The sequence below is a fragment of the Macaca nemestrina genome, chromosome 3 (genome assembly GCF_043159975.1).
Source record: "Macaca nemestrina isolate mMacNem1 chromosome 3, mMacNem.hap1, whole genome shotgun sequence".
Taxonomy (NCBI): Eukaryota; Metazoa; Chordata; class Mammalia; order Primates; family Cercopithecidae; genus Macaca; species Macaca nemestrina.
The window spans coordinates 86,707,567-86,732,320 of NC_092127.1; the positions used below are offsets into that span (position 1 = coordinate 86,707,567).

At 37.1% G+C, this 24,754-nt stretch overlaps 1 protein-coding gene across 3 annotated transcripts in view; it reads left to right on the top strand.

Annotated features, from left to right (window-relative positions):
- Nucleotides 1–24,754, top strand: part of LOC105486343 (solute carrier family 39 member 8) — an 85,751-nt gene that overhangs the window by 28,300 nt on the left and 32,697 nt on the right. For all 3 annotated transcript variants that reach the window (XM_011749201.2, XM_011749202.3, XM_011749203.3), the window contains 4 exons: nucleotides 1,575–1,737; nucleotides 10,103–10,272; nucleotides 12,600–12,722; nucleotides 13,209–13,373. In XM_011749201.2, the coding sequence (XP_011747503.1) occupies nucleotides 1,575–1,737; nucleotides 10,103–10,272; nucleotides 12,600–12,722; nucleotides 13,209–13,373 (621 nt within the window). The remainder of the gene's footprint in view (nucleotides 1–1,574; nucleotides 1,738–10,102; nucleotides 10,273–12,599; nucleotides 12,723–13,208; nucleotides 13,374–24,754) is intronic.

Below are 24,754 nucleotides of genomic sequence, written 5' to 3' on the forward strand. Positions count from 1 at the left end.
TGGGTTGAATAAGGAACAATTTTAGGTACATACTTAGACATTAAAAAAATCTAAATGTGCATTTTCTATAAGGTAGTTGTAATCTTAGCTTTGGAAAACTGCATAGATCTTGGTGTATTTGATGTTTTTTTTTCATTTTTCCTTTATAAACAGTAGTAATCTCCTTGTATCAAAATACGACATTTTAAATTTCATTGTTTCTGTCGTAAAGGGAATTACAGCATCCTATGGTCAAACAGTTAACATCAACTTTTGAGTTATTGATACCATTCATAGTGTAGTAGTCAGCTCAGGCTGCCATGACAAAGTACCATAGCCTAGGTGGGTTAAGCAACAGAAATTTATTTTCTCACAGTTCTGGGGACTTGAAGTCCAAGACCAAGGTGCCAGAATGGTTGCTGTCTGTGAGGGCTTTCTCCTTGGGTCGCAGAGAGCATTTTCTCGCTTCCTCATATAGCAGAGAAAGAGCAAGTGAGCAGGCTCTTTGATGTCTCTTTTTATAAGTGCACTAATCCTACTGGACCAGGGCCCCCCAACTTCATGAACTCATCTAAACTTGATTACCTCTCAAAGGCCCCATCTCCAAATACCATCACACTGGGGATTAGGGCTTCAACATGTGAACCTGGGGAGACATAATTCAGATCATAGTACATGGCTAAGGTCTTAGTGGGGTTTAAGCATTGGCGGAAGCATGCAAATAACTTGCCTAAATTACATTTATTAAAGACAGACTCTTCCATTTGAGTGAATGGATGTTTTTCACACTATAATTCTTATGACATTCATTAGCATTTATTTTATATTTTTCTTAATAGTGCAAGTACTGCATATGGAAGAGAGCTTACAGTTAAAATGTGAGAACAACATTATACCTTTAAAAAGTTATTTTTGCAGTTTTTTTCCTAATGCAGATTCTAGTCCTCGTTAATAGTTAATGAATTTCTAAACAGCCCAGCACTATTTTCAAAACTTAATCTAATATAGAAAAGCTACCCACCATCACTGAGAATAATGCATATTTTAACAAAAAACACTTTGTGCTAAAGACATATTTTAAAACAACTTTTTATATTTATATTTATTACAGTGTAGAGAAGAGAGGAATTTCTTAGCATGAAACTGTAGGGAGCCAGGTGTTTGTCTACAAGAAAGGTCATAGAGACTCATGCCAGTAGCACACAGAAAATATCCATTCAAACTGAAGAAAAGTAAACTAAGAGGGGGTACTGACAACATAAAATTGTTTTAGAGCCCTTTGTTTGAATGGTGTTGGTGCACCCCTATTTAAGTCCTTGGTATGCCCAAACCAATTTTTATCTTTTTTCTGCTGTAGGAAGGCTGTTGATTAAGAAGGGATTTTTTTTTCTTCCATTTTTCTTGTTTCTACTTTTAAAGTGGCGTGGGTTGTTTTACAACTTTAGGGGCCTTTCAATTTCTGTGGTGGGCTTTTGTATAAAGAGTGCTGTGCATCTAAATGAAATAGTGTGTGTCTCTTTATAGCATTTTTGCTTATGTGCTTTTACACATTATTAACACTTTTTTTTTTTCTTTGTTTGTTTTTTCTATTTCAGTGTTTAACCGCTGAAGAGATCTTTTCCCTTCATGGCTTTTCAAATGCTACCCAAATAACCAGCTCCAAATTCTCTGTCATCTGTCCAGCAGTCTTACAGCAATTGAACTTTCACCCTTGTGAGGATCGGCCCAAGCACAAAACAAGACCAAGTCATTCAGAAGGTATATTGAAAGCATTTTTTCTCTTTTATTTGAAAAGTCTATAAAACCATTATGAAATGAAGTTAATATGCCTCTCTTTCTGCTTTATTGCTTTTAATTAATCTACACAGAGCCTCTTAGAATAATACTTATATTCTGAAAGTATTTAGAATAAGAGAATTATAACTTATTTAAGCTTTGTAAGTTATGCTCGTCTCTTTGTTGAATCAAAATTGTATTTAGTACACTTAAAAACTATAAAATCCAGTTCTTGATTTTAAACAATATATATTTTATGCTGTGCATATTGGATTGCATTTTATTTGACTTATAATTGATCATTTCATTTCCATTATCTTTTGCTTACCATATTATTTTAAAACTTGTCAGTTTATCTGCAGTTACCGATGAAGAGATAAGAGAACTAGCATACTTCTAGATTAAATCTTCAGGGACCAAATTATTAGTTTTAATTTTCATAGGTGAAAGAAAATACCAGAGGCTATTTTAAGTGACTATAATGGTATTGCCATGAATATGGTACTTTAAAGGTATGATCTGCTGCAAAGAAATTTTAAACCATAATAAAATATGTGTATGCTTAATATACAGCTCACATACTTGAATGTGTAGAAGAGTAACTTTCACCAATGAGATAAACCAATTGTTCAGGGAGTCTTTTTGACAATTATGTTGGAATTTAAAATTTTTTTTCATTTGTTCATTAAGCAAATATTTATTGAACAACATAACAAGCATTGTTCTGTGCACTAAGGAGTCAATAGTAAACAAGAAGAAAAATTATGTCTTATTAGGGCTTACAGTGTAGTGGAGAAGAGAGATAAACATTTAAACAAACAAGCAAATAAACAACATAGTTTCAGAGTGAAAGGTGCTATGAAGAAAATAAAATATTAGTAGGTGAGGGATAGAAAGTGACGGTGGATGAGTATCATCTTAAATAGATCAAGGAAGCCCTCTCTGATGGGGTATCATCTGAGCAGAAGGAGAGGGCCACAGCAAGGTCTTCTCTAGGGGAAGAGCATTCTTGATTGAGGGCACAGCCAACATAGCTTGGCAATGAGCTTGGCATGAGTGAGGAGCAGCAAGAGGGTCCTGTGTGACTGGAGCCTAGTGAGTTGGCGGGGAAGGTAGAAGGAGATACGTCCTGGCAGGAGATGGAGGTCAGATGAGGAAGCCTTGTGGGAGGTGGTAAATTGACTGGGTTTTATTCCGAATGTAGGGTGAAGTCATTGTACCATTCTAAACAGGGGAGTGCTGTGATCTCATTCAAGTCTGTAAAAGGGCATTCCACCTGCCTACAATCTGAAGAACAGATTGTAATGGGGCCAGAGTAGAAGCAGGGTGATTGGTCAGGAAGCGACTGCCAGGAGCTGATGCTCAGGATGATGGGGACTTGGACTAAGATGGGGGAAGTAGAAGTGGGGAGAAGCAGTAGATTTGGGATGAGTCCTGGAGATCATGCTAAATGGTTTGCCCTGCATTGATTGTGGGAGAGGGAACAATGAGTCAAGGCTTGAGCCAGAGAAACAGGAGAGATCGTTATACCATTTCCCAGGATGGAGAAGACTTGGAGGAGCCATTTATTGTAGAGGAAGGGAGTGGTAAGGATGAAGAGTATAATTTTTGGCGTGGTTGCTTTGAGACATTGACATACACAGGTAGACAGAGAGGTCCAGTAGACAAAGACACACAGACATTTGGAGAGGAGATTGCTTTCAGAGGAGAGGTCAAGACCGGGGATTTGCCTGTCTAGAGATGACATTTAAAGACACTGGGGCTAGGCACGGTGACTCATCCCTGTAATACCAGCACTTTGGGAGGCCAAGGTGGAGGATTGCTTGAGGCCAGGAGTTCAAGACCAGCCTGGGAAACATAGTGAGACCTCATCACAACAAAAATTAAAAGAATTAGCTGGCACGGTGGCATGCATCTGTAGGCCTAGCTACTTGGGAGGCTGAGGCAGGTGGATCACTTGAACACAGGAGGTCAAGGCTGCAGTGGACTATGATTACCCCACTGTACTCCAGCCTGGGTGGCAGAGGGAGACCTCATCTCAAAAAAATAAAAACAAAGATGCTGTTCTGAGTGAGCTCATCTGACATGAGTATAGATAGAAAAAAAGGGAAGACTTAACAAAGAAAGTGCCTGTTTTCATTTCCGGATTCCTTTGTGTATATACACTTCAATCTCCCTCTATATGAATAAAAGAGATAACAACAATGACAAAAATAACAATGATAGCCAATTCTTTTGCAGTACTTACTATATGACAGGCACTCTTTGAAGTACTTTACACATTAACATATTAATCACATGTAACTATATGATGTAGGCACTACTATTCCCATTTTACAGCCAAGAAAACAAAGGTACAGGGAGTTTAAAGTCATTTGCTCAAAGTTACACAACTTGCATGTGGTAGAGCCAGATTCAACTGAGGTTGTCTTGGCTTCAGAACCCATGTTCTCATTGATATTCTGTATTTATATATACAAAGTATAGAAATCATCAAGTATCATTTATCAATATAATTCACAATTTTGTGAATAACAGTAATTTCAATTTTGAAATATTAGTAATTTTGAATTGCTAATTGTTCAAGCAAATATTTTTGCTAGAGTATATTTATATTTCTACAAGCCTGTTTAATACAATTTGCACTTTACTTTCAAAAGTAAATTCAGCAAATGTTTTAGGATACTACCCTTGACTAATAGTATTGCACAGTAAAAGCACAGACTCTGAAGCCAGTTTACCTGGGCTCAAATCCCAGCTCTGTAATTTTCCAACTATGTTGAGAACATGACTTTAACCTTTTCCTGCCTCAACTTCCTCATCTAAAATAGTACCTTTCTTATGGGCTTGCTGTAAAGATTAAATGACTTAGTATTTGTAAAGTACTTCAAACATTATTCAATACATAGGTGCCGTAGTGGGCCTGTTAGTTAGGTCTGTTATTAACTACATCTAACATGTGCATAACTCTAGGTACAGGACGTGAGGTTTCAGAAAAAGCAAATACTCTATACTCTGTTCAGGTTAGTTACTTATATTCAAAAGTAATTTTTTAACCCCAGTTGCTATGTGCAAGTTAATTACTCATATTCAAAAGTAATTTTAAAACCCCGGTTCTGTTTCAGGAACCAGGAGTTGAGAACTGGAAAGTCAGAAGCAGGATGTGAGAAGTAGAATTCTAGGGCCAACACTACAAAGTTATAAAATAGAAAAGTCAACAATTCTGAGTTATGAGATCATAAAGGCACCAAATATTCAGACAACCCAATAAAAAGAGAAATGCCTCTTAGGGTGCATATTGTGTTAGGAATTGAAATGAGGCTGGAGTGGAGTGGGATAGGGTGGGAGAAGATATGGAAATGTTTCTCAAGGAATTTAGGTAATCTAGTAGAGTGCTTGTTACTACTCATCTAAGATGTTTAACTTGGCAGTCTATTGCTATTTTGATGTGATATCTTGATTGTTTTATTTTAGTGCAACTGTATGATTATTTAATATCTCTATGGGTCAGTTACTTTAATAGTACCTTTATAGAATTTTTGGGAGTATCAAATGAGTTAATATATGTAAGTGCCTAGAACAATGCCCGGCACAGAGGAATAAGAATGTCTTTGTTCTTATACATGTGTTCATAGATTCACCACATTCCCTGGCCCCTGTGTAATCCTATTGTTTTTCTCACTGAGAAACACATTTTAAAATAATTAAATGCACTGGATTTTTCATATAACTTTTCACTTAATGAAGAGTCAAGTCTTAGCCCATCCAAAGCAATAAAAAATCAACATAAAAGCAATCAGAATGATACAAGAATTTGAATACATTTATGTTGACATTTCAGTGGGCAGATAAAATAATATAATTTCTCAGAGGCCTCACATTTTATCTTTGAAATGTATTTCATGTGCTTTATAAAATGATATTGATGAGTACAGTAAACTGATGGTAAGTTAAATTCTCTAGGAGAGAAATTAATTGCATTTTAGTAATAATTTAATGATCTGAAATTGCTTCATTTTTTGATGAAGTTACAGAATAGTATTTAATTCAAGTAGTAGACAAAATAAAGAATATTACTTGAAGCATCCTTGAAAATCATATTGTCCAACTCTGTAATACAACCAGTGATATAAGTCTAAGTTCCAGGGAGGTTAAGCGGCTTCTTGTAGGTGTAGTACCTAAGGTGAGATGAGAACTCCTGATTCTTAGTTTGTTATTCTTTTCACTGAATAACAGTGAATTAAATGAACTAACATTTATATCATGGTCTACTTACTAATTTTTTAAAACATAATAATAATCAACATTTATTAAAAGCTTGCTATATTCCAGGGACAGCATTAACTGGTTTTATTTTATTCTTGTGAAAACTCTATGAAATATGAGTTATTTTAATCTGCATTTTAAATAGGAGAAAACTGAGCCTTAGGGAAGTCAAAGAACCAAACTATGATGCCAGTGAGGGGATGAGCTGAGATTTGAACACAAATCCTCTAGCTCCAGAGTTCACACTGTTAAACACCATTCTATACAGTTTCTCAGTTGAATGGGGCCAGGCAAAAATTGAAGCCTGGCAGTATGCAGATCTGCAAAATGGGGATCATAATAGAAACATATTTCCTTGCTAGTAAAACTGGAAAAATAATAGTACTTATCTCATAGGGTTGTTGTGAGAATGAAATGAGTTAATATAGGTAAAGTTCTTAGAATAATCTTACACAGTGGACATTCAATAAATGTAAACTATCATGACTATATTTCTTTGAAATCTATTAAAAATCTTTCGGGGTTCACTTATTAGGAGACTGGTCCCTCTCTGAAACATATCATTTGAGAAAGTCCCATGTATATATGGAGATGTCCAAGGAATAGATTCATACCAATGTATTCTTTTGGTGCTTCAGTTAAGTGGAAAGTGCTTCGGTTGAGTGGAAACTCCAGACATTATTTTTCTGAATAATGTTCTAACAATACAAGAAGGGGAAGCTATGCAGTGTGCCCAGAATGTGATGAATTACACTCCCACCATCCCCCAAGTTGTGCTCATAAATGTGCAAGGGCAAAGAAAGTTAGAAAGGTGGATAAGCAGATGGATTGGTATGTCTTTTTGACAGAGTTCTGCTGCACTTTGAAATGGGAAATTTATTAATTCATTCAGCAAGGAATGTGTGCTTTTTCCTGGACGATTTTCTAGGCACTGAGGATGAATAAAACATAGCCCTTCTCATTGAGAATCACACAGTTTATATGATGTAGGCAAACGTATCAGTAATAAAATTACTGTAGCACACAAGAAGTGGTGAGCGAACCAATTAGTTTCAAACAAAGAGTAAAGGGAATCCTGATCAGCCAGGAAGTACTATCTGGAGAGCAGGGAAGCTTCATAGAGGAGATCTTTGCATTGGCTTGGAAAGCCACGTGTGAGTTTCTTAGGCAAGGAAGATAGGAAAGTGTTTTCAGACAGAGAACCACAGTGTAAAGGTAAAGTTGGGTTGGGAAAACATGGTGTTTGGGTAAAGGCCATGTTGAGAAGAGGCTAAATAACACTGGAGAGGCTGTGTGAGGGTCAGTTTATGAGGGGCAATTTCATATGGGGGCATGAGATGATCATTTCTGTGATTTAGTATAAGTCTGTAGGCCATGTCAGTTAGTAGAAGGGGCACCAGATAGATAACTGCCACGTTATATAAGATGAGGGAGTGAGAGGTGATGAGGGTCTGACTTCAAGGCCACTGGCAATGAGGAAGGAGAAGCTGGAGGTGAGAGATACCTGAAGCAGAATTGGTAGGGTTTGATCACCAGTTGTCTACGGAATTAACTGGTGGAAAAATTGAAATTGATCCTACTGTTCCTGTTATTTATGTAGGTAGTGAACGAGGGTAATGGAGCAGGTGTTTGCAGGGAAGCTGATGAATTTAACATGTGCATGTGGCTTTGCTTCTATTGGCACTTAACAATTTCTTTGCCTTTTAATTTTAGTTTTCAACATTATATCTTGTCTACGCAGTGAAATTATAAATATTTGTTGAATGGATGAATGCATGTAGGCTAGTGATGGACAGAAGTATGTTTGTGTTAAGAGAAATTCCATGTAGATATACCATGAAAAAAGGTGTGGAATTGAGAACTCTCTCCAAGTGGAATGTCTGTGGAGACTAGTAGTATTGTTTAAGGTGATAAGGTAATAAATGGGAATGAAGTGGGCTGTTAGATGAAGTTGTAGGGCATGGCCAGGACCTGAAACTGATAGGAAAGTGTCTGGAGAAGATGCAGTCATCATGGTCAGTGCTGTGATGATTCTTGGAGTTGTATAGTACCATTTATAATCTCACCTTTTCATTTGGTACTTAGCACAGGTGACTTTGTATCACGCTGTGTGTGTGTTTGCACGTGTGTGTGTTTGTGTATGGTGGCAGGAACCATGGTTTGGTCCACATCATCTAGGCTGAATAAACATTTACTAAGTTTGTTTATTTGTACATATAAATTCTAGACTAACAATAATTATAGTGAAAGCCTGGCGCGGTGGCTCACACCTGTAATCCCAGCACTTTGGGAGGCTGAGGCAGGCAGATCACGAGGTCAGGAGATCGAGACCATCCTGGCTAACACGGCGAAACCCTGTCTCTACTAAAATTATAAAAAGTTAGCCGGGAGTGGTGGCGGGCGCCTGTAGTCCCAGCTGCTCCAGAGGCTGAGGCAGGAGAATGGCGTGAACCTAGGAGGTGGAGGTTGCAGTGAGCCAAATCACGCCACTGCACTCCAGCCTGGGTGACAGAGTGAGACTCCCTCTCAAAAATAATAATAATAATAATAATAATAATAATAATAATAATAATTATAGTGAACAATCTTGTGTTAATGAAGTACATATAATTCAGGATAACATTTTTACAGTTTTGTTGAGTCCTTTGGCCTTTCTAAAAATGAGATTACCTCTAAAGGAATAATAAAGCATATTGCTAAAAAATGTGGGCCTGGGAGCCAGACTGTCCTGGTTCAAAATTCAGCTTTCTATCTGTGTGACTCGGGCAGCTTACTTCAACTCCATATGCTTTGGTTTCCCTAACTGTATGAAGGCGGTAGCAATATTTCTCTTACAGGGTTTTGTGAGGTTCAAATAAGTTGGCCCATGTTGATCACTTAGCACAGGGCCTGGCACATGGCAAATGCTCCCTGAGCTGTAGGTGTTACTAGTGTTCTCCACCGACAGTGCCATGGAGAGAAGTGGCCCACCATTTAAACATGCTTTCTGGATATTTTAAAGAACGCAGAGGCAGCTTTCTCCTCTGTCGCATTGTACTTTGTGTACAGTGTGTGGGGCCAGAGGCAAAGCCACATGTTGCACAGCCCTGAGGCCAGGTTGTATCTCAGCCTGCACCCACACATAGGTGACTGTCCTTGGTATGTTTCACTTGTGTTCCCATTTTTTCCTTAAACCAGCCCCTCTAGGATAGAGAGAGGGAAATTGAGGCCCAAAGGCAACAGGTCACACACGCCATTAGCTATAGAGCTTAGGATAGTATTCGTTCATTTCATTCTAAGCAACACTTATTGTGTGCCTACTGGGTGCCAGGCCCTGGGTCTCGAGAGATGAAAGATGCACCACGTTCTTCTGTCACCAGCATCTCTTCTGTATGGAACATTTTTGCCTAATCTGTGTCTCGCAGGGTGAGTTATGTAATGCAGCCGCTCCCTCCTGTCCCCATGTGCTCACTTCCTGAGTGCTTATTGCATCAAGCTGACTTTAGTTCCCAGGAGGCCCCAGCTGGGGAGCTGAGGTGCTGCTGGGGCCACCTTCTCTGAGGAGGTGCTCTGCTCAGGAGTCTGAAGACAAATGATTGTGACAAGCTCAGTGTTAGCAGCTATGGTCACCTTGAAGCTAGCCCACTGTGACCCATCTCCATCTCTGCCCTCCACCCATCATCCCATACCTTTGTCCTGAGGCTCACACTGCCTCTGTTTTTTTTTTTTTTTTTCCCCAAAGTGCTGTTTTAATCTATTCCTTGAGCCATAGATGAAACTAGGCGGCTTGGAGCCTGTGGACCTCAGATTGTTTGTCACTGTTCTAGATGTTCTCCGAGTTCCCTGTAAGCTGTAAAACTCATTAATACCATAAAGATGATTTAGGGCTGATTAAAATGTAAACTGTATTACTATTAATGCTTGCTATGCCATAATTTATATTCTCAGTTTTCTGTATACTTTTCGTTGAGTAGATTTTGTTCTTTTAAAGACGACATGTGTCTTAAGCTTTTAAAGACACTTTTAAGCTTAATGTACAGGAAAACTTCATTTGGTTCCTTGCTCTGATTAATTTCTACTCTCTTTTCCCTCTGACCCACAGTTTGGGGATATGGATTCCTGTCAGTGACAATTATTAATTTGGCTTCTCTCCTCGGATTGATTTTGACTCCACTGATAAAGAAATCTTATTTCCCAAAGATTTTGACCTTTTTTGTGGGGCTGGCTATTGGGACTCTTTTTTCAAATGCAATTTTCCAACTTATTCCAGAGGTAAGGATGTTGGCTATTTGTTTCAGTGAATAATTGTTTCTTTTGAATGTTTTAGCACTTTGTATGTTTTTAGCCTCCATAATTCTTACAGCGTTTTATGGTCGGGTTTATAGTGTCTTGGATAAGAGAAAGCTGAATCACAGCAATTGTAAAGGCTTGTCCCAAGCTACAGTGGATGTCAGTGTCAGAGACAAAATTAATATTCTAGGAGGCCAGCCACTAGGACGTGCTCAGACAGCTCTGGGACACCTCAGAAGGCCTTAAAACTTTATTCTGCCTTGCACTTGGCAAATTTAATTTTTTCACACACAGTTTCATTATTTATTTATTTGTTTTTCTAAAGAGGGTGCAATGTCAAATATACTGCGAATGTCAGATGTAAATTTGTAATTTATTTAAGATATACCACTAAATTCCCTCATATATTTACTACAGCTATAAGCGACTAGAGAATAAATGAGAGCACGGTCAACAAACCTTTTCATTTTTTCCAATTGTGGAAAACATATCAATTGAGGACTAATAGATAAATAGCAACTTATTTTTTTCCTTTGATAAAATGTGTTATTCATCTGATCTTGACTATAGTGCACACTATTCAATTTATTTCAAATCTGCATTGTGCCCATATAAGGAAGAGAAATGGAGGGAGGAAAATAAACGAAAGGAAAAGAGAGGCAATGTTGAAGAGGAAGGAAAGGAGAAAGAGACTTTCATAGAAGGGATCCACAAACGGGAATTAGAGAAATATATGCATACATGGACTATATCTGCCACCCACAACGCACACACAGAGGGAGAGACAAACTCCATACAGAGAGAAACTATTAATAGTATTTTAGGGAGTATCACCCTCATCTCATTATTTTTAGAAAATTATGACTAAAGCTTCCTTTAATTTTCAAGCTATACGTGAAAGTGGGGATATAACTTTTTAGGGTTATAGATTTATTATCATTATTTGATCTAGAACCTAAGAGAATATCTATTTCAAAGCTTCAATTGCAGAGATGAAAAATATTAAAATTCAGGGTGATTAAATAATTTGAGTATAGCCTTACAATCAGCTAGTAACAAAGCTAGGATGACAATACAGATTTTCTGATTTAAAAGAGTATTATATACATAATATATTTAATATGATATAATATATGTGTTTATTATCTCATCTGCTTTATGGGTCAAATTAAATTAAACTAATACTGTATGTGGACTAGAGACTCCACATTTATGATGTTAAGGTTTTCTATTTTATTGAAATTTAACAATATAAATAATCTGTAATAATATCTTGAATTTCCATAGAGTTTTTTATAGCAAAATGATTTTCCTTTTCTTATTTAACTTTATTTTCATAATGTCAATGTTAGGTAAATGGAACAGGCCTTTTTTTTTTTTTTTTTTTGCCATTTTTGCATTGTATAAACAGGCACAAAGAAGTTACTCAAATGAAGATGCGGCCATGATGTCTCCCCAGAGGCAAACAGGGGACAAGAACCCAGACATCTTCTATTCTGCTTCAGAGGGGAGACTTACAATGTGTGGAATGGTGTGAAGCTGTGGCTTTTCACCCATTAGTCTCTCCTCTGATTCTGTTTATTTGAAGTTTATGTGTCTTGTCTGTTAGGAACACCTTGACTCTTTATAACTTCAAACTCTAACTCCAGTTCTTTGTCCTTTAGACAAAGAATTATTGCATTCTTATTGCTGTGTGTGTGTATGAGAGACAGAGAGAGAGAGAGAGAGGTGGCAATTTTAAATATTCTTTTTGCTTTTATTCTTGGGCCTAGCTCTTGATTTATTTGCCTTTTTAGGATTTATCACAGTTTTGTAGGCATAAGAGGATTTCTCTTGGGAAAACAGTAATCCAAGTGGCCTGCCATATTTATTTTAAAAGTTTGACTCTGGATATCATGGACTAACACATTACTTTTAGAGACAGTAGGTAATCAGTATCTCATTTATCTTCATTATCTAGACCTAATATTGTATTCTAAGGATGGGAATCAGTGCTGCTGCTTTACTGCTAAAAGTTTAGTCTTTCAAGGCAAATATTGCTGTAGGTGTTATAGCTGGGAAACTGTAAGGTTCTCTGGTGGCTTTATTTAATGAGACTTCTGGTTGTAAGATTTTTGTGCCATTTCATACAGTTTTGTCATTCAAATTTCAAAGTTTTCATTTTGTAATTTTTGGCAGCTAAGTTTCCAATATTACTTGGATGTGAAGAGAGACTTAGAACTTTGGTGAGAATTGTATACTGGTATTATTTTCCAGAAATCAAGTTAAATTTCTTGGTTTTACTTGAATTGCCCTTTTTTCTCCCTTAGGCATTTGGATTTGATCCCAAAGTCGACAGTTATGTTGAGAAGGCAGTTGCTGTGTTTGGTGGATTTTACCTACTTTTCTTTTTTGAAAGAATGCTTAAGATGTTATTAAAGACATATGGTCAGGTAAATGGACTTTATTTAAAACATATGACATTTTACCCCCTAAAGTTACTTTATATAGGCAAATAAAGACAGGATTTTTATTCTTAGAATTATGAGAATGGTTCAGTTATTAGGCTTGTGAGTTTGAGAACGAAGAGTCAATATATTGACAAGCGTAAGATAAATACTTGATTCATGTTGTAAAATTTGAAACAAGTACCAGCAATTTAATACTGAATAACGGATGTGCCTAATTTGTATTCTATTCATGTTCATCAAAATAAGAATGTGTATGTGTTCTAGCATGAACAAACAGTAACAACAGAATCTAATAAATGAAAATACATGTAAAAAAGAGAAATTTTATATATCTAAAAAGATTTCTTTACATATAGAATAGACATACAATTTTCCTCTTATAAATAAAAAGCAGTAAACTCTATTTCCCTGTCTGTATGAATCATCTTTTTTCTTCTTATAATCTCTTTGGTTTTTGTTCCCATATAGAATGGTCATACCCACTTTGGAAATGATAACTTTGGTCCTCAAGAAAAAACTCATCAACCTAAAGCATTACCTGCCATCAATGGTGTGACGTGCTATGCAAATCCTGCTGTCACAGAAGCTAATGGACATATCCATTTTGATAATGTCAGTGTGGTATCTCTACAGGTATATGTTGATTCCATTTTTTCTTGATTATACTACATTCTTTATACTGTGTAAACACGAATGTGTATGAAGCTAAGTCAGTATTTTGTACCTTTATGTATGTCAGACTTATTCTTATATATGTGGGATAATTGGAATGTAAGTCTGCATTGTTTTTCCACCTTCCCTCTAAATGTTTACTCTAAACAAGTGAGTTAAGAAAGAAATTGTGGATCACTGGTCTGGGCTTCATTATTCTCTAAGATTATTTACTATATGAGAGTCTCTCAATTGCATTTATACAATATTACATAGCAAAATTAATTCAGGGCATTTATTTTACAATTGTTTGAAGATCCAGAATCAAATAATGCTTTGACTGATTTTGAAACTGCAAGAAGAAATTATTAAAATTGTTTTTATTAGTTGTCTGACATACAATGTATATTTATATCCACATTTTCTAAATAATATTAATAGGCACAGGCCAGGTGCGATGTCTCACGCCTGTAATCCCAGCACTTTGGGAGGCTGAGGCGGGTGCATCACAAGGTCAAGAGACCGAGACCATCCTGGCTAACACGATGAAACCCCGTCTCTACTAAAAATACAAAAAATTAGCCAGATGTGGTGGCAGACGCCTGTATTCCCAGCTATTCGGGAGGCTGAGGCAGGAGAATGGCGTGAACCCGGGAGGCAGAGCTGGCAGTGAGCCGAGATTGCGCCACTGCACTCTAACCTGGGCGACAGAGCAAGACTCCGTCTCAAAAAAAAAAAAATAAAAATAAAAATAATAACAATAATAGGCACAATTTCTTGAGTGACTATCATATACCAGCTAATATGCTCAGCACTTAATTATTTGATCTCATTTACTTTTTATAACAACTACTCAGTGTAGGGATTATTTCTTATGTATTAGAACTGTATTGGTTTCAAGTGATAGAAATCAAATTATATACGCGCAAAGGAGAACTTACTGGAAAGATATTAGATGACTAATGGAACAGCCAAGCTACAGGAAAAACAAGAACCTAGGAACCATTAGACCCACTAGGACTCTCCCTCCTTCTCTTTCCTGCCTCTTAGTATCATTCTTTTCTTTTACCGTAGGCTATCTTTTCCATAAGTGGTATACATAGTCACTAGCAATTCCTGAGATTTGTCTTAAAATTTCAGCTACTAGAAGGAAATTGACCTGACTCTTTCAGTCCTAAATCCAAAATCTCTGGCAAGTGTCTTCCTGGTCCAGCTTGAATTAGATGATCACTTCTAGACTAATCTAAGTGCTTAGAGGGTTGGGCCCCTTTAATGATATCAAGGGAGTGTGGATAGAGTAGAGGAGTGATTATCAAAAAGGGATGCTGAGAAGATAGTATCACTGGTGTCTACAACAATTCTCATTTGACAGATGAAGAAAGTGGAGCTTTAAATGTTAAATAACCACCCCCCCAGGTTTACTCAGCTAGTGAATGGCAGATCCACAAGCTATATAGTTAAACATGATGTAAAAGTGAATAGTTAAAAACAAAATAAAAAGGAAAGCCAGGTAAGGGGGAAAAAAGCAAAAAAAAAAAAAAAAAAAAAAAAAAAAAAAAAAAAAAAAAAGAAAGAGCAATCTGGAAGAGATTATTATGGCAAATACCTGAGTTTCCTTCTGGAAAGAAAACATGATTGGTCATATGCTTCTCTCCACCTGATTAAGGAAAATTTCAAGTGTATTTGAAGAGCCAGTTCTGTGTTAGCACTATAGTAGCTAAGGGGAAATTATTTTTTGCAGTGTGATGAATGATGCTTTCAGCCAAGAGTTTGCAAAGAATCTGGAAATGTTCGAATATATAATTTCTTACAATAATACTTGCAGCTAACATTCATTAAATGCTCAAGGACTATGCCTAGAACGTTAGATGAATTACTTCATTTGTTCTTCCTAATAACCTAGGGGGCAAGTGCTATTGTAATTAGGAGAGTATGACTTAGAGAGGTTAAATAGCAAACCCAAAGATGCTCAGTTCCTAATGGCAAAGCTTGGATTAGTACTGAGGCTGCCTTATACCGAAGCCTGTGTTCTTATATACTTTGCTGGAGTGGCTTCCTTACGTTGCTACTCTACTGTAAGCAAGATGACAACATCAACTCTTAAATATTTATTTTTTTGTAATGGGGAAAAATAATTTGGCCAAGGATATTGCTTTCTGAGGATATATAATTTAATGCGAGGCACAGCAGAAAGAGCCTAAAGAATAGTAGTTGAAACCCTTCCTTATGTCATGCGTCTAAATTCTAGTTGCCTTATGCAAGCTTTTGACAAATACTAGATTATAGTGAGATTGTGGTTGAACTCTGACAAGTCATTCAAGAGGTGCCAGTCAGCTATATTGCTAATTTAAACACTGATTAATAATTATTTAGATACCAGATGGCAGAGGGATAATCTGCCATGAAATTTGGAGCCTAACTTGAATTCTTGCTCTGATGGAAGATTTTCCTGTATCTTTCCAGGGTTAACAAGATAATTTTAGGCAGGGCTACACTTCTACAGAGAAGGAGCTTTGAACCTGGTCCAACCTTGAACACATTCTCCTTTGGGATCCCCAAGTCCTGTAACACAAAGCACGGAAGAGATACAGTTTGAGATTTAAAATATTTAAAGGGCTGATAACCTCCTTGACCATACTAGAAATTCAGTGTGACTTCTCCTGATTTCAGGAAAGTTCCTTCTAATGAACCTACTACGATAAACTAGCTGCTAAATATGCCTTGAGTATCAGAATGAGCTGATAGGAATATTTATATTTAGAAAGGAGGATGGTTATCAAAGCCTTCAGTTTTTGTAAGAGGCTAATTTTTAAAAAAATAATAATTAACAAATAAGTTTAACTTCTCAAAAGTTACATTTTAGTTAAACCTTTAAGGCTCCTGATTTAGGATTAACTATGAGCAGAGGACATGTTTGCAGTAAATCTAAGCACCATGACAGAGATGAGGCCCTCGACATGATCCTGTTTTACATAATTTAGAAACACAATCAGAAGGCTGTTTTTACTCCACTTATGACAGGAGGGCTTTCATTTACTTATTCAATAAACATTTATTGAGTTTCTGTTCATTGTCCTAGGCACTGGAAATTCAGAAGCAAATTCTCGAGGAGATTACAGTTTATTCAGTGGAAACATAAAATATAGAAATGGGCAAAACAAGAAACTATCGTATAGTAATAACCTACTTTGATGAAACTAAAGTATGGTGATGTGAGAGTGATGTGTGGGAGCTTCTTTTGGTTGACTGGTCAGAAAAGGCCCCTCAAGATGTCAGCAGAGAATTGTATAATGAGAAAGAACCAGTCATGCAAATATCGGGGAAGAAAATGTGCTAAAGACTTTGAGAATAATCAAACAGATCACACACAAGGGACCCGGAAGCTGAATGGTAGTGGACTTCCCCACATCAATGCTGGAGAGCAGTGGCACAATTCCTTCAATATTCTGAATGAAAACAACTGTGGAATTGTAAACCTAGGTAAACTACCTATCTAGCGAGAGGGAAAAATGGAATTAAGATTCTGGAAATACACTTCCAGGAATAAGAAGGCAGCTGAAGAAAGAAGAGAAGGTGCGTGCCAGGGTGGCAGCCCCGCACAGGCCTTGAGATAATAGTTTTCATGCTAATTTCTTATGGGGACTATTTTCTCACTGTTTTAGTTGAAGGTATAGTCTCAAATAAATAGACATTTAAACCAATTGAGCAACAGACTGCAATTTTCAGTTTTGTTTACATTGCACAAAAAATCAAAAGAAATGAAATTTAAGAAATAAGTAGGTCTGGATATTGCTTTAAGAGAGTAAGTATTACAATATAAGTGATAGTGATTTTAATAATAAAATTAAAATACTTTCTAATATTTTATATTATAAAAATAATCTAACCTAAGTGACCCCATTAAAAGGATTGAACATGATAATATAACTCAGGGTTCAATTTGAGTTACAAGTGTGGATTTAAGAATTTTGTTGACAATCCCAGTTGTCACTGCTTCAACAAAGTTTTTCCAAATTGAAAATAATAAGGAACTCTCTAAAAATTACAGTGAGTTAGGTGGTCTACTTGGCGTTACTATCAATAGAGTGCAAATTAGGTGAAAATCTAGATTATAAAAGCATCATTTTTGATCTTGCTGAAATGTAGGAAGAACAAAGACATGTTATAGAATACTTAAACTGTATGACTTAGGAATATCTTTGTTATTCATCCGAGCAATTCTGGCTCATCACAGAATACTCAGCTAAACCATAATATATAAATTTAGAAGTCTCTGGTGTTTTATCTATGTTTAGCCATATAAAAATCATAGTTTTACACGTTTTTATTTTGTTTTCATGGAAGCATATTTATCACAGTGAAATAATAGAAGATATTAACATTTAACAGTTACCTTGATTATAACTTTTAAATATTTAGACTAAATGATTTGAGAGTTCCTTAATACCTTTGCTCCAGGCCTAGTAAGTGTGAGGCACAACAGTCCATGTGGCATGTGTGTGTGCACGTGCATGCGTTTTGGGGAAAAATGTGGGTCATAGAGGGGTAACAAGGAAGATGTAGGGAAAAAGAGGGGTGCGCGAGATGCTGTTTCCCCATGTGATTCAGTTATTGTTACTAGGTAATGTGTCACATGTCACCTTGTGACATGCTTTGTTTTTTTCTCTTCGACTTTCCTGTGTAGCCAAGTGTGGAGTCATTTCAGTATCTGTGCAGCCGGGTGGGGCTCCCCAGCCCAGACACAGCCTTGGTGTTTGCTGGATGTTGATTGCTGAGGAATGTTTGGGACTTTGGGGAGGGTGTCAGCACTTCAAGGCCACTAGAGGGCCCCTGGAGCTCGTTCCTCCAGCAATCTGTCACCAGTCTCTCTTTTTATGAAATTTTCTGTACTTTCATTTAAGAATAGATACTACTAAATATAAAGTGATTTTTAGAAGTTGATTATTGTGAATTTTATGTGTAAAGTTGAGGTGCAATGAAATAGAATTTAGCTGCAAAGTGTGGAGATGCTAGGGAGATTTTCTTTGTTGATGACTGATACGAAGTGGCACTCTACGAATAGGATAACATTTTTGAGGTGGTTGGGCCTCCATGAGAGTTTAAATACACACAATTCATTCAACAAGTATTTTTCCAGTACTTAACCTATACTTGGCACTATTCTAAGTGCTGGCACAAAGGCGACAGTGGAGAGGAGATGAGGACCCAGAGCAGTTTTCAAGAAGTAACAGATGAGGTGAGACAGCAGAGTTCACAGATTCCAAACTTTCCACCTTTCCATAACATAACTGAAATATTACACATTTAGCACAGAAAAATGGAAAGCACTCTCTTTGTTTTTAAGGTATGAAGTACAAAAAAACTGACTGGCAGCTCTGTATGTACATATATGTGTGGGGCTTGTCTACCGGTCTTTTGGGTGGTGTCTTTTTCTACATTCTTGCCTGGCGTTGGGAAGAATGGTAGAATATTACTGACTACCTTATGTTCTAGGGTACATGTGCACAATGTGCATGTTTGTTACATATGTATACATGTGCCATGTTGGTGTGCTGCACCCATTAACTCATCATTTACATTAGGTATATCTCCTAATGCTATCCCTCCCCCCTCCCCCCACCCCACAATAGGCCCTGGTGTGTGATGTTCCCCTTCCTGTGTCCAAGTGTTTTCATTGTTCAGTTCCCACCTATGAGTGAGAACATGCAGTGCTTGGTTTTCTGTTCTTGCAATAGTTTGCTGAGAATGATGGTTTCCAGCTGCATCCATGTCTGTACAAAGGACACGAACTCATAAAAAAAAAAAAAAGAGTCCTTAAACAAAAACAAAAACAAAACAAAACAAAAATAATATTACTGGCTACCACTTGGGAAGTGGAGTTGCAGGAGAAGGGGACGGGGGCACTAAGAATATTTGACGTAACACCCCTTTCTTTAGTACTGTACTTCACAACAGTCTTCAGTTTGCTCTGTGTCCTTGAATTGAGGGTCTCTGTGGTTCACTTTCCCCAGGGGTAGATCTCCAGTCATCATTTGGGGTGGCTGCCTTGCCACATTGGCTTGGGAGGAAGGACTTGAGGTTCTACTTGTTCCCTAAATAGACTTGCAGCCACTTCTCTTATGTTTAGTTCCAGTCTTTGCCCTCTGCCTTCAGAAGCACTTGGCGCCTCTAATCCCTGAACTTTTTTGAGGTTCTGGGTCCTGCATCACTTTGCTTCTTGTTGACTTTCTTCCTCTGTGAACTCAATTAGAACTTGCCTTCCTCTTTCCATCTGCCAAAATACAAATCTCAGTGCTGTCATGTTGTCTCTCTTTCTTCCTGTCCTTGCGGCTTTATGTCTTCTTTATTCCTTTATAAGGACGTAGTTTGGCCGGGCGCGGTGGCTCAAGCCTGTAATCCCAGCACTTTGGGAGGCCGAGACGGGCGGATCACTAGGTCAGGAGATCGAGACCATCCTGGCTAACACGGTGAAACCCCGTCTCTACTAAAAAATACAAAAAACTAGCCGGGCGAGGTGGCGGGCGCCTGTAGTCCCAGCTACTCAGGAGGCTGAGACAGGAGAATGGCGTGAACCCGGGAGGCGGAGCTTGCAGTGAGCTGAGACCCGGCCACTGCACTCCAGCCTGGGCGACAGAGCGAGACTCCGTCTCAAAAAAAAAAAAAAAAGGACGTAATTTCAGGAGGGACTAGAGATAAATACATATATCTGGTCCACCCTATTTCACTAAAAGCCCATTTACTATTTTAAATCATATAGTTCTTGAACATCGCAAGATTTAAAAACAAATTAGTTAATTTCCCCTATAATAATAATTAATTAAAATAGAAAACTATACAAATAATAAAATGACATAACAAATGATATCCACTGATCTTGATTGACTGGTACTTACATAAAAACAGTAACTAGAGGCAGATGATGTAGCCAATCATGAGGTGAAATTCTGGGTTGCCTTTGCTATTAGTGGAATTTCTCACTCACTGTGTTTATCTCAGGGCATCCCTGAGACAGTTCATTTTATCGGGCTTCACTCTGTGTGTTGCTAAGGTCATGAAAATTGGTACCTGAATCCACTGAGTTTAGCCTACATTTCATTGATATGAAATATACTTTTATTCATGAAAAACTGCTCTAAAGTTTTTTTTTTTTTTTAATTACTCCACGAAATTCTTATATCTCATTCTTCTTTAACAAGGAGACTGAGATGATTATTTGGAATCTGTGACCTCTGCTGTCTTGCCTCATTACTTCCGTTACTTCTTTAAAAAACTACTCTGGGTCCTCATCTTCTCTCCACTGTTCCGCTGTCCCCTTTGTGCCAGAACTGGTGTCCTTTCTCCTTTTTAAGGCCAGTTCCTCTAAATATTATCATCTTTCCCATGGCCTCTTCCAGTTTTGTTTCATTTTGTTGTTTTAGAACAGGGTCTCACTCCATAACCCAGGCTGGAGTGCAGGGCTTAATCAGAGCTCACTGAAATCTCAAACTCCTTAGCCTCAAGGGATCCTCCCACCTCAGCCTCCCAAGTAGTGGAAACTGCAGGCACATGTCACCATGCCTGGCTAACTAAATTTTTTTTTTTGTAAAAATGGGGTCTTGCTATGTTGCCCAGGCTGATCGTGAACTCCTGGTCTCAAGTGATCCTCCTGCTTTAGCCTCCCAAAGTATTGGGATTACAGGTGTGAGCCCCCATACCTGGCCTGTTTTCGTTTATCTTTCCTGAATCTCTCCTTTTCCTGTGTCTACAAACATGTTCCATCTTTTCTACCTCATGGTATTATTTTTTTCCTCAATCTGCTACTCCCCAAGTTTTCTCAAACCTTCTTTCCCACAACTGTCCAACTTTCCTAAAGACTGGCTAATTCTGAAATAAGACTATACATGTTAGGCGGGTTCTTAAGTGCTTTACATATATTAACTCATTTAGTCCTCACAGTAACAACCCTGTGAGGCAAGTACAATTGTTACTTCCATCTTGCAGATTTGGAAACTGATGTACAGAGAATGTAAGGAACTTACCCAAGGTCACACAGGTACCACATTAGGATTGAAGTGCAGGAATCCTGTTTCCTGGTCTGTGTGGTTAACTGTTACCTTATACTATGCTGCCTGTTGTTTCCATTTGTTAGCCAGCCTTTATATGCTCCTCCTCTTCCTCATCATCTCCTCACATGCTTAATCATGTACAGTTTCTAAAGTCACTCCCTATTCTCTGAACTTTCTTTTTAGAATAATGTAAGTGGTTGTTCTAGGCAGCATGCTATAATCCTCTTTTTAAAATTAAATTATTCATTTTTTTTTTCTTTTTTTTTTGAGACACGGTCATTGTAACCTCAGACTCCTGGGCTGAAGCAATGCTCCCACTCAGGCTTCAGAGTAATTAGGGCTACAGGTGTGGGCCACAAGCTATGTTCCTAATCCTCATTCACTGTTTCTTCCTGAGCCATTCCTACAGTTTAACACCTAAGTGAGTACCTACTATGGGCTAAATGCTAGAAATATAAAGGCAGGTTTTTCACTGGAACCCCTCCCCTCCCTGTTGAAATTACTTATGTCTTGGTGACATGATACCATCCTTGCTCTGTCACCATTTTAGCTGCTGTAATACTTTCCTGGTGCTTCTTCTGAGTCTCCTTTTCTTGCAGGACAGTTGGACGTGGAAGAGAAACATAGGCTTTGGAATTACACAGGCCATTGTTTGCATCTTAGCATTAAAATATGTTGTGTAATTTGGGAAAAAATAATTAACACCTTTGAGCCTTTGCTCATCTGTTAGATGAGGAGCAAAGATTCTTAATTTACTGAATTTTTGTGAAAATGAATTAATTTCTTATGGGTCAACTATGCAACATTGTGTCTGATACATTGTACACTTGTGATAAATATACATCTCCCTCCCTCTTCCATTTACCATTTTTGTCTGTTTTTAGTTTTTATCATAGTCATCTTATCAAGTTGTATCACTTCATCTTTTGCACCTATGGGAATAGCTTCTAAATCTATATGCTTAATTATGTAAAGATCATCACTTAAAAGATGGCTTCTTGTGTTAAACCATAAAGGTGTTTGAATCTATTTGTATATGTTCCCTCTAGGTTAGGGTAACAAAATGAGAAGATAAAATGTATAGAATTCCATGCTTTCTCATTTCTCTTATCTACCTTAAAATTTGAGTAGATTTTCTAGAAAGTAAAGCTGGACTTTAAAAGCTCATAGGTAATTTAGTAATAAAGATAACCTTCTGAATATAAATGCCCACAAGCCTGCCTTTGACCTGTCCGATAAATTAAGAGAATTTGGAACATTTACTCTCTCTTAATGGAGGAGAACCTTAAAGTCCAATATAAGTTGCTATTCAAATGACGATTTATCAAGCTTTGCACCACAGATTCTCTGTTAGAGCCTTGAAATACCAGCTAGAGCCACTTGCCAAGGAAGGAAAACAGTACGTTAAGAACTACTTGCTTTTCCAGATAAAAGCACGTCCAAGTTATGTAAATTTGACAAAAGCATTTTATTTGATAGCTAATGTCAGGAGGGATCTAGGGTTATCTGTTGTGGTTCCTTATATTAGCTAATCATTTGGCCAGCTAGTATATTCCATTCTTGTGGAGGCTGGAGCATCAACATTTACACAGAAAGTTATTAAAAAATAAAACAAACATTGGGCCAGGCACTGTTGGCTCATGCCTGTAATTCCAGCACGTCGGGAGGCCAAGGCAGGTGGATCACTTGAGTTCAGGAGTTGAAGACCAGAGTCCAGGAGTTGAAGACCAGCCTGGGCAACAGCGAGACCCTCTCTTAAACAAACAAAATGTTGATGTTGCCAACTCTTAGGTCAGCTAGTATAATCAAATAAGATTAGGTATGAATGTGCTTTTAAAGGTACCCAAATCTGTACTATTTACTCTATTTGGAGAACAGACAGTTACTTATGGGTGTCAGTCATGGACTACTTTGATATCCATATGAAAAGATAACATTCTCATTAATTGCATGATAAACATTTAAATAGTCAGCATTTTTGTGGAGTTTATAATTTTAATCCTTTGGAATGTGTTTTCAGATCCATGCAAACATAATTCCAATGTTATAAAGTTTTGACTTCTAGAAATAATCTGTAGACTTTTAGGTTTTTCTTTTCCCTCTGTGTATAGTTTTTCTCATATATATATTATATATATACACTTACATATATGCACATATATAAATTTTTATATTATATATTAATATGTGTTATATACATATATTATTATCTAATAAATAGATGTATAAAAATGGGTCATAGAGTATGCACACATTTAATTTTGCTGAATAACAACAAAATGCTCTCCAGCCTCTTATGTTTGTTTACCCTCTCATGAACAGCAAAAAATAATTCCTGTTTTCTCTTTGTCTTTAGCAATACTTGGAAATTTCAGACTTAAAAAGATTATTGTCAATTTAAGAAGTTTGAAGTGGTATCTTTTTCTGATTCGTCTTTCTGATTATAGTGCAGTTGAGCATCTTTTCATATGTGTTTTGGTCATAAGTTCACTTTTATGTTTCCTATTCATCTGTTTTGCACATTTTTAGTTGAGTATTTTTCCTTAATGATTTGTGTTAAAGAAAAAACTATTCTGACACTTCTTAAAACAGTAAGGAAGAGTTTATTCAAGACTGTTGCATTAAGGGTTGCCTCTATGGCAATAGCAGGGAAAGATTGGGTTCAACTCTAAATGAAGACAAGATAAAGGTGGGCATTTAGAGCCAATAAACAGAGAGAGGGGAAGAATGCATGGAATATTATTATTAAGAGAAAATATCAAGGGTAGGGGGATTCTTACTAAGCCGACTTAACAGAATTCTTGCTGAAGGCAGGCGAGGGTGATTATATATCACTTGGGGGATGGTGGGGAATGAAGAATTTTTAAAAAATAATTATTTGATTTTTCCCTGAATCAGAGGGCATGAAGAATTTGATCAGATATTAAGGGTGATCATATATAAAGGATGAGGGGATTCTTGCTCGACTGACTTGGCAGGATTCTTGCTATGACTGAACTCTGCAAAAATGGACACAGAAGTCCAAGATGGAGGTCTAGTTGAGAAGAGACCTCAGAAGAGCCTAACTGAAATTTGGTCAAAGAAAGAGTCTGTCACTTGTAGGAATTTTACATATATGCTAGATGTTAATTTTCCTTGATTAAATGATTTACAAATATATTCTCCAAATCTATTGTTTCTCTTTTCACTTTGCTTATAATATACATTGTTTTCCAAAAGTTTTAATTTTAATGCAGTCAAATATATCAGTACTTTTCTTCAAGCTGACTGCTCTGAGTGTTATTTAAGAAATATTCCCTAAAAAAACATAAAAGTTTC